Source organism: Lycium ferocissimum, chromosome 9, assembly GCF_029784015.1.
Source record: "Lycium ferocissimum isolate CSIRO_LF1 chromosome 9, AGI_CSIRO_Lferr_CH_V1, whole genome shotgun sequence".
NCBI classification, from domain to species: domain Eukaryota; kingdom Viridiplantae; phylum Streptophyta; class Magnoliopsida; order Solanales; family Solanaceae; genus Lycium; species Lycium ferocissimum.
In genome coordinates, this window is record NC_081350.1 from 33,069,812 (window position 1) to 33,080,861 (window position 11,050).

General features: G+C 36.4%; 1 protein-coding gene and 1 pseudogene across 1 annotated transcript; one reads left to right on the forward strand and one right to left on the reverse strand.

Moving 5' to 3' along the window:
* The window catches only part of LOC132031820 (plasma membrane ATPase 1-like), a 9,584-nt pseudogene extending 4,068 nt beyond the window's left edge, over positions 1–5,516 (forward strand).
* Positions 5,477–6,292, reverse strand: LOC132029769 (uncharacterized). The gene is made up of 2 exons (XM_059419119.1): positions 6,063–6,292; positions 5,477–5,698 (listed from the first exon to the last, which is right to left on the reverse strand). Exons 1-2 carry the CDS (start codon positions 6,272–6,274, stop codon positions 5,566–5,568), a joined length of 345 nt encoding a protein of 114 aa, XP_059275102.1. The 5' UTR covers positions 6,275–6,292; the 3' UTR covers positions 5,477–5,565.
* Between the last annotated feature and the right edge of the window lie 4,758 nt (positions 6,293–11,050).

Here is an 11,050-nt window from a genome sequence, read left to right on the forward strand (position 1 = left end):
TTTTTCCTTTTGGCCCTAACAAATCATAAATGATGTTTTTTATCCTTACCCCAAATCTCTTAATTAATTTTATCTCGATTTTCAGTAACGAATAAAGAATTTACATATATTTTTTATAATGTGTACCAAGCAGAATTTCTTTTAATTTTAGGGTACTTAATTTGACGTCATCTCACTTTTATAGTAGCTTACAATTGCCAATAATTTAAAGTCGTTAAAAATTTTAATTTTTAATTTTTTTTATTATCAAATTAACTTTTAATTATTGTTTTAATATATTTCTTCTATTACTTATATAATATATGTTATATCCAAGATCGTTGCGTAATTGGAAAATTTGGAAGTAACCTTGACTTGCGAATAAGGTCAAGTTTGGATTTTTCTTAGTATGTGCGTACGGTTACGGAAGCTTGAATATGGAAACACCTATAAGGCTTTAAGGGCAAATTGAAATTTTGAAAATATTGTTTCGGGAATTGCGAAAGATGATCCATAAGTAATTGGCTCAAAAGAAAATAATAAATTGAGGCCAAATTTGTGGGGAGGCCGACGAACATGCTTGCCCAGACTTTTGCCACACACGCAAGACGCGACAAATGATGGGGCCACGTATATATCCATGCTCATCCCTGAATGTTCAAGAAAATCAAAAAACTTCGAGAGCAAGTATTAAGGGCCATTCGTCGAACTACTTGGAAAAAAAATTCCTTAGCCTTTAACTTCAATCCAAAAATCTTGTTCTTCTTGAATTAAGAATAAGCTCAAGACGCCTTTCGACGTGATACAATTAGTTTGGCGAAAGAACCACGTTTGCGCAAGTTGAAATTTCAAGAAAGAGGTAAGAATTCTATTCTTTGTGTTATGGAATAAGTATGCATGTTATAATGCTTGGAAATAGACGAGGATTACTAATGTGAGTTGTGTGTGTGCAAGCCGTGTGTGTGTATGTAAGCATGTACCGATGAAGTGTAGTTGAATCGACGTCGAACTCGTATCGTATTTTAGTTGTGGTTATTGTGGAATTTGAATCGAAAGTGAAAGTTGAATAAATTTAGTTGAAGTTGGAAGATCATGGCCGTGTAGTGCCAATAGGGCGAAGGGAGACGAATAAATATTATTTAGTATGTTAATTGTGTTGTTGAGTCTTGTGATGAAGATGGAAGGCTAATGGTCTTAGTTGGCATGAGAAAATTGTTGCAAGTTGTTGTCGGAAAGTATGTGATTTTTATTATAGTTTATGTAATTATGGAAATGAAATTGTAAGATGTAAACTATGATGGTTGTTAATGGAATTGAAAGGTAAAAATATGTTACGGAAGGTTAGGTTGAAAAATTAGAAGTGTTGATGAATTATGACTTTGGTGGAAAGTTTGTATATTTCGTATACCTTTGGGAATATATTGTAGAAATGCTATGAAATGCTTCCGAATTATATTGTAATGACCTTGATTAGTAATGAATGAGAGCATGTTAGTATTGATTTGGGAGCGTGAAGTCGAAATGAGAATTTTTGTATTATGTCGGAAAGTAGACTAATTGTGTTATATTGTGATTCGTGGTGATTGTTATTGTTGTTGGTGTTGTTGTTGGGTTGTTGTTGATTGTTCCTGCCGAGTGAATTCTAGGGGATACTATATGTATAGGGGAGATGTCGCTTCAAATTTTTGTAGAAAGGTATAAGTTAAGATTCAAGTTCTAAAGGCTTGAAATTGCTAATTAGTAACAATGACCATTTGTAGATTTTGACGAAAACGGGAATCGAAATTGACGAGCGTAAAAGCATGACCAAGGTATGTAAAGGTTTCCTTTTCATTCTTTGGCATGTTCTAAACGTATTAGACATCGACGCGTGCCTTAGATATGACCCCGTTCCCGAAATCCGAGATTGAAATTATTTATTTTTTCAGCGCAATTGAACTAGTTTTTTACAAATTGTCATCAAAGTGACTTATATGTATGTAATCTTTACAAATGGACTCGGATTGTCCCAAAACTCTCGTGAATGATTCCATAAGGTTTATGATCCAAAATTCGAGTTCACCACCTCGATTTACCCGAGGTGGGCCCATGCTGCATCCGGACCTCTTACTATGGATTTAATTGATTTATTTCTAAACAATGCTTAAAGGAATCTTTTGATCAATGTACCGTTGTCGAATGATAGAGTACGACGAGTCTATAATATATTTTGATACGTGTTATGATCCTAGAAACACGATTCGATATAAGTAGTCGCTATCCCCAAAAAGGTCCTACATATATACTATGATTGTCGTCCGACTTCCTTGAAGCGATCTGTCATTTAAATTGTTCCGTTTGTTAAAGAACGATCATTCTGACTATCCCGTGAGCCCTGTGCTATATTTGCTACGTACGAACAATCTCAAAAACTCTGTTTTGACATGATCTGTCACAACAACCGAAAGGTACGTACTATGACTTATGTGTGGTTGTCTATCGGGTCCGGACTTATACGCACATGTTCGCATTACTCGTTCGTGCAAGTTACGCGCATGTCTCTTCCACCGAGCTCGGGCATGACATGTTCTCGCGCGCACTTCTCTCGCACTATTCACCGAGTCCCTCGTACTGCGGTGTCGGGACACATTATCCGTACGTGATTATGATACGACATGCGGGGATGGTGGCCGGGATGGCACATGATTATTCACCGAGACCCGCAGAGAGGGCGGACACGTTATGTATACATGATATATGATTCTCGATACGCATGATTCTGATATTACCGAGTCCCTTAACAAAGTACGGACACGTTATCCGTATATATAATATATGATTTTGTTATGCATGATCTCACCTACCGAGTCCCTTATCGTAGGCCGGGACACGATATATGTTCATATGACGTTATATGATCTGATATGCATCACTTATCCTTTGGCATTATGTTTTCTGAGGTCTCGGACAAGGTATTACCTTTTGTACTTCGGACTCTGACTATAGCTCCGTCTGTTACATGTCTGTACTCCTATTCTTGATCATGATTATACTTGTTACTTTTCTGCTTTACATACTCGGTACATTTCCGTACTGACCCCCTGTTCTTCGGGGGTCGGCGTTACATGCCGCGCGTACGTACGCGCCTCGAGATACGCCACCACCGCAGGTGCACCGTTCTGGCTATTGAGAGTGCTCCGATCCGAGGAGCCGATATTTTGGTATATATTTTCTTTGTTTATATGCCCCGTACATATGGTCATTTGGGTACGGCGGGGCCTGTCATCGTCCTCTCGATTCTCGTATGCGGGACGCTGCAGGCCCGGTTGTGGGTTGTGGGTTGTCACCGTTCGGGAGGTATGCCCGAGCTGGCGACTCGTCCGTTATAATAGCCTTAACGGCTTGTGTGTAAGCCTATGTATATGTATATTTTCGTGCGATGTATTTTATATACTCCGTATGAATTTATGTATGTCTAAACGGAATTAGCTGCTTAGTATGCCAGATCGGTCAGGGAGGTACGTACGGGTGTCCAGTTAGGTCACCAGTCGCGGCCCACGGGGTTGGGTCGTGACAATATATAATACAATATTTTAAGTTTCTTTTTTAATCAAAAATCAATAAATAAATAGAACCAAGGAATAAAAGTAAAGAAGTAGAAGTGAATTAATAATGTTATGGTTTTTGTTTGCGAGGGGGCGGGGATAGAATTTAAGCAGGTTTGGTAGAAAAATATTTTCGAACAACATTTGATATTTGTGTTGAGAAATTTATTAAATATATATAAATAATTTATCAAAAGCTCAATAACTATTATTTTTAAAATTTTAAATTCATAAACTTAAAATTTTGAATTCACCTTAGAGGAAAGGGTTTGGGCTTTGATTAGTTAAATGTAAAGCGAATGTGCCCAACTAATCATAAGGCAGCTGACTAGAGCCTAGAACCTTTTAAAAGTAACGTGTCAACACACGACCTTTTTCAATGATCACTCATCATTCCTATAAAATATAAACACTTTGAATATTCTTTTGGATTTGCTGATATCCATAACAAGAATGTGGAGAATAAATTTGATTATGCAGTCAACAACTATATTTGGATGAAGTTAATATATATTAAAAGAAAGGGTCATGATGCCTGAGGTATCCCTGTTATATTTAGATGAAGTTAATATATAAAAAGAAAAGGTCATGATGCCTGGGGGTTTGCGTGGGGGCGGGGAGGGGGTTTCAATTCCTATTGGACGCACGCCTACTAAAAATAACTATTTTCAATTTCTACTGGATGCAAGCCTACTAAAAATCACTACTTTACCACTAAAACTTCTCATTGAAAAATGTGTGGTTGCTATTTTATTTGGCTGAAAATCGGTGAGAAAAATTTAAATAGTATTATTCTCACACGAAAAAATTAGGAAGTTTTCCTGCATTTTAATGAAAACCTGTTTCCCACCATGTCTTTTTCCAATGAGCTAGTTCCGTAGTAATGAGGTGAAAAAATCATGTTTTATAATACAAATTTCCCACTGAATGTCAGTGAAAAAAACCTGAATTTCTAATAGTGTAAATATCAAATATAATCGCGAATTAGACTTTTATATCAACAAAAAATAAGATATACAAATCTGATAGTATCATTAGACTTCAAGAACAAACTAGTTAAGTTAACAAAATATGAAAATCCAATCGAAACAATAGACTAAGTAGTACTCACAATTTAAGGATCAAATAGTCCCCACAAGATTACGCAAAAATATATATCAGGTAATTGTACTCTGCTACTAAGGCTTAGTATTCCTCTCTTTGAACTTTGATCACCAAAGTCCACACCCTTTGATTGTCCATACAACTCAAATTTTATTCATTTTTTTTTATTTCCTACGTCATAGTATTACCTCTCAACAGATGTTTGATAGGTTTTTGGTTCAAAATCTGGGTAAAGTGCAGGGTCTGAAAACAAAAAGTATTCCAATTATATGGTACGAGTGACATTGAGAGCAACATTTTATTAGAAATATAACAGGAACTAGTAGTCATGACTCATGACTCAGGCTTTTACACAATAAAATTCAACAGTATCATTACACTTAAGCAACAAATTAAAATCCTAAAGTTAACAATGAATATTTAAAGAAAATCCAACTCAAATTTAATCCATTGTTTCTTTCCTGTGTCCTAGAAGAACAAGAACAAGTAGATTAAATCCACAAAACTCAAATTGATTTTCATGGATGGAATCAATACAATCTCTCCTTTACGGGTGAGGCAAATTGAAAGCTCATAAATGTATCTTTTATATTGTAGAACTTTGATGGTAGCTCAATTGTTTGCTTCTTCACCCATATTGTCCCATCAGTAGTTTCACATGACCCATTATATAAAACATACAAAGGAATATTGACATCTCATTTAAAATGCTCTCGATCTAGAATTGCAACTTCTCCCTTTATGTCCACTACAGTTGGCGACAATTTTGCAAGGATTGACGTCGAAACCCCAGGAGGGAATGTGATCATTCTAAAATTTTCATCTCCAACATTGAATGCACTTATGTGATAGTAGTTTATAGAATAAATGACCCCATCGATATGAACACTATTATTCCTTATAGGGAAGAATCTAAAGCAACATTGAATCTCTCTCTCCATGACGTGTCCATCCCGAGGGTGAAAATATTCCAATTGTGTCGAGTTCCATCAGAAGCCCGGTGTGCCATGAGAACTTTATGTTTTTTGGTCCTGGAATCAAAACCCAAGGAGCAACAAGTTAAAATTTTACTGTCAACTATTTTGATCATGGGTCTGGGAAGAAAAACATGTTGTTTTGTAAAAGGATTGCAAATTGCAACATGTCCATACTTATTCCATAGGCAAAGTAGGCCATTGATAGATTCCAGCTGATCAAATTTAAAGAAACATGACTCATTCAAGCACTGGAATAAGGAAAAGCTAGTTGGTCTTTTTTGTGTTCTAAATCACTAGTAATAAAGGCCTTATGGGGTAATATGGGAAACTGACAAGTAGATGATCCAACGAACCTTTCTGATGAGCTTCAGTGAATCGGGGTTGTGATATACGGAAGCAAAAGGATTTAGAAACGCACCTAAATCGCAACAGAGACTTGACTGATGGAACCCTTGCGAGAATATCAAACACAACCTCTTCGGGAATATGTGAAGAATTACCAATAGCAACAACTTTGTTCTCCTCCATGTAATTATCGCTAGTTGTGTCAGAAGATAAGATATGATTAGTTTGATAAAAGCAATCAAGCGCAGCAGAATATGTAAAGAGTCTAGTACAAAGGTCTCCCATTGAGTTTTCCGGACTAGTTTTGCGGCAACAATAACATATTAGCAGCGTTTAATTAATTTGTGTTTAGATTTTGGCTATTCTACCTTTATTGGGTGGAAAAGGTAACCGTATCGAGAAAAACCCTGACATCTTTGTTTGAATGGTTGTTACCTATTGTGCCGTAAGTTTAATATATAATATTTGATTTGATTGTTAATTAAATTTTAAATATAATAATACTTTAATTTGAATATTCTTTTAGATTTTCTACCCATAACAAGAATGTGGAGAATAACACCCGCAAGGGTTGGTCTAGTTGGGTGGGTGAGTGGTTTCCAACATGGGAGATCTGAGATCGATTTCTCTCACCAGCAGCCTTTTCAGTCGGAGCTCGTCACATCGGGCTTGCCTAGTGCGGTTTACATCTCCTTTATGATTTGCGAGCCATTGCACAGTGAGCAAGTTAACCCAGTGCATGCGCACCCGAAAGATAGCGGCTGCGGGTTTCCCTGGGGTTAAAAAAAAAAAAAACTATACTTATTTGGATGAAGTTAAGATATAAAAAGAAAAGGTCATGATGCCCAAGGTATCCCTATTATATAAGCTGTAATAATTCATCCAAACAGGAAAAAACATACTTATTTGTTTAGTTTGATTGGGTTGGGGGTTTGGACGTCGGGGCGGGGGGGAGGGGATTATTAGAATTTAGAAATATCAAATGTAGCAGGCGGAGTAGCCATGACTCTGACTTTTATAACAAGGGCAATTCGCAGGAATGCCCTCATTTGGGGTGGTCTTTAATTTTTGCCCCTCAAATTGTTGGTCTTTAATTCTTGCCCTTCGCGTAGAAATCCTGAGGCTTTGGGTTTGAATCCGACTCTGGCATAAAAATAAAAAATAATTTCGCAAGGCAAGACTCGGGGAAAGTTATGTCGGATCCGACTTAAGTGCCTTAAGGCATAACTAAAGTTATGCTGGATCCTGCATAACTTTAGTTATGCCTTAAGACAACCTATCCTGTCTCTGGCAGAGGATTCCTTAAGGTATAACTAAAGTCATGCCGAATCCAAAGATAAGTTGCCATATAAGGCAAACTTTTAGTTATGCTTTAAGGCAACCTATGTCGGATCCGGCATAACTTTAGTTATGCCTTAAGGCAACCTATGCCGCATAAGATAAACTTTTCTCAAAGCCTTGCAATTATTTTTATTTTTATGCCTGAGCGGGGGTTCGAACCCAGAACCTCAGTATTTTCGGCCACCTTTTCAAGCGAAGGGCAAAACTTAAAGACCACCAATTTGAGGGACAAAATTTAAAGACCACCCCAAAAGAAGGGCAATCCATGCAAAAAAAATGTTATAACAACAAATAAGATGTTACACAAATCTGATAGTATCATTAGACTTTAGCAACAAATTGAACTAAGTTAATAAGAAGTTTAAAAAAATCTGAAAGTCCAAACAAAACAATAGACTAAACAACATTTTAAAGATTAAATAGTCTCCACAAGATTAAGCTAAGATATATATATCGGTTAACTCTACTACTAAGGCTAAATGATTTTTTTTCAAAATCGTTAGCGAAAAGAGTATATTTGCACCATCAGTGAAACGACAGGGATATATATACACCTTTTTTTAACGAGGTGTGCATCTGCTCTAAATCACATAGTTGAGGGGTATATTTACACCTTTTCCCAATACATTAATCAAAGGATTCACTAGTCACCACCCATTTCATAAATGTTATAGGTCGTTCTTGAAATAATTTTAGTATTACATACTATATTAGACATGTGTTTTCAGAAAACCGCAAAGATATACATAACAAACCTCCGTAATATACATCGGTTATTGCGGCATTTTCGTTGTTTAAACTAGCCGTTTAAAATCGTCGTAATTGCAAAAATTCAAAACTAGTTGTTTAAATTCCGGCAGTTATAACCGACGTAATTGATTAATTTCTTATTTATTTTACATTATTTTATTTTGCCAATTTTGTCATTCCACATTTACATCCTATTTATTTCACCCTATACATTTTAACTTCCATAGCACTGCATAATAATTCTAACACAATATGAAAAATCAAATAAACAAAATATTCATCATATAAACCAAAGTACTCCAAAATTACATAAGCAAAATCCTAAACTTTCAAAGTGTTATTCAACATTCCTAAATTACATCATCAAAATACGAAAGTGTTAACGTGTTATTCAAAAATACTACTCAAAAAAGTCAAAGTTGATCCTAAAAATGATTTCTAATCGGCACTCGGTCCATCATCATAATTATTTCCCACTACAAGAAATTAGGCCTACGCCGACATTTTATAAATGTCGTATTAAGTATCATAAGTGTCACAAAATCACTTAGCGACATTTATTTTACACTTAGACCAAATGTCGTAAATTTTTATGTCGGTAATTTTCCGACATTTATATTAATGTTGGTAGACGATTTACGACATTTATTTACGACTTTTTTGAAATGTCACATTAAAGTTTTCAACATTTAGATTAATGTCGGCAAAATAGTTAGCGACATTTATTTAGGACTCTTATTAAATGTCACATGTTTTGAGTTTAAACTCTATTTAATTGCGACATATAAAGAAATGTCGCAATTCCTAGCAAAGTTTTTCGTCCGAATATTTAGTCAAATTATAGTTAAGGATTGGCCGATGAATTAGCTACCAATCCTAGCTAATGTTTAGCTAGGGATTTTCCTAGGGAAATCTCCCGCTATTTTTTTGCGGAAATCGAATTTGTGGCGCTAATTTTCCCCTAAAGATTATGATTAACCAGGGATATCCCTAGCTTTATTTAGGGAAGATGCCTTGCCAAATCGATAGTTAATAAGTATTTAGCAAGAGTACAATTTTGGTGGTAATTTTTTCCCCTTAAAGATTATAATTTAACTAAAGGATACAATCCCATGCTAATCCCTAGCTATGTTTTACCTAGGGAAGTTTCCTAGCCAAATCAGTAGATAATTTTTTAGTGGGATACGATTTTGGCGCTAATTATTGTCCAAAAGATTGTCTCGTTATGAAACGAGTCCAGAATCAAAATACCCCTAAACGAGTGGGGTTGAACCAAAATACCCCAGAAAAAAAACTGTGACAAAAGTACATTTAACGTAGTATTTTACTGCGTTAAAGAATATATATATTTTTTTTCTATAACGCAGTATTTTATTGCGTTACATAACCCAGTAAAAAATAAATAAATTTGGTCAACTTTTTTTTTTGTTGCAACACTTAGTGTTTTTTTTTCCATACTTTGACCAACGATTAGTCATGTGTCAAGACTCCTAAATGTCAATATTTTATATAGAACCTAATATTTTTTTCTGCGTACAATAATGTAGGCTCAATATTTCAAGGATACGTAAACGTTTCGATCTCTCACAACGAATTTTATTTTTACATCGAGAAAACAGTTTCTCTCTCCTTGATGCTCTCAGCTCACGTTAGTTAACGTGTGCCGAGGTGGCTGCCATGGCAAGGGGAGGGGGTAGAGGACGAGGCCGACCAAGAAAAGAAACCAAGTTGCCTTCGGAAGCTCTGTAAGGGCTCGATTGCAACGGAATGAGAGTCAACAAGTAGAAGTTACACCAGTAGAAGGGATTAAATTGACGCCGGCGGGGACAGCTAGCAAATCTCAAGAGGTGGCGAAAAAGCTTGACCTTACTGGAATCACAACTCCGGTGGCATCTGCTTCGACCCAATCTCAAAACGCAACTGGAAAAAGATTGGCATCTGTTAGTAAGGAACCAGTGGCGGCGGATCTAAACCCTAATGACCCAACTCCAAAGGACACGACTACCACTGCTCCTCACATCGCAAATGCAACAGCAAACAAGTGGACCAATCTATTCACTGGAAACAGAGCGGCGGAAAATGGTATGGCCCTTACCTATGTTCCCCCAACTATAGTAGATGGCCATCCTGTTGCGCAATTAGACGAAGATGAAGTTAAGGAGGAAGAGGATAGATAGAGAAGTGCAATAATTGCCTATTTCATTGGGGCTACTCCGGGATACACTGCGATGCTTAGGTATGTGAGGCAAAATGTTATGTCCCGTATCCTTACATTGGGACATTGTAAAAGCTAAGTGCGACAAGTTAAAGACAAAGCTATTTTAGGGTTCCGTGGGGTTTTCGTCTTCCGATTTCGGTTTCTATGCACAAGTTACCTATGAATTTAGTTTGGTATAAGAACATTATTGGAGAATAAGGATTAATTGACCAAGATTGGATGACTAAGAGAGATTAAGAACTTAATTACTTCATTAGTGAGCCTAAGTGGCCGTGTGGGTCCCACTTGTGATTTGGCCAACTTTTATTGGCTAAAAACTTGGTGGGACACATGTCCACTTTGTGGACTGCATTTATAAAGAAAAATGCTGATTCATAATTCAAATAGGATTCCATTTCAACATTACAAAGTGGAAAAGCATAGTGATAGAGAGAGAGGTTATGCCACAAGTACAAGCCGAGAACACCCTCCTCCATTTGATCCAAAAAAAATCAATTTTCCAAGTAAATCAACTCCTCATCAAGTGTATAAGGACGTGTAGTAGTTGTTGGGAAGAGACAAGGAGGTGTAGCATTCCATAGAGTTGAAGATTCGGCCAAGTTTGAAGGGCAAGTTGCAAGGTAAAGAATGGTCATTGTTCTTGTGTTGTATGAAGATTTGAATGTATAATTCATGCATGTTGTTGTTGGATTGTTGTTGTGTGTTGAACTTGAGGTTAGTAGTGAGCTTAGTGAAGCCATGGTTGGTTCCAT

Excerpts from the sequence above, each read along its gene's own strand:
- LOC132029769 (XM_059419119.1), bottom strand. The coding sequence starts at position 6,274 with ATGGGAGACCTTTGTACTAGACTCTTTACATATTCTGCTGCGCTTGAT. Across the intron at positions 5,699-6,062 it reads AAGTCTCTGTTGCGATTTAG|GACCAAAAAACATAAAGTTC; the intron begins GTGCGTTTCTAA and ends TTTTGATTCCAG.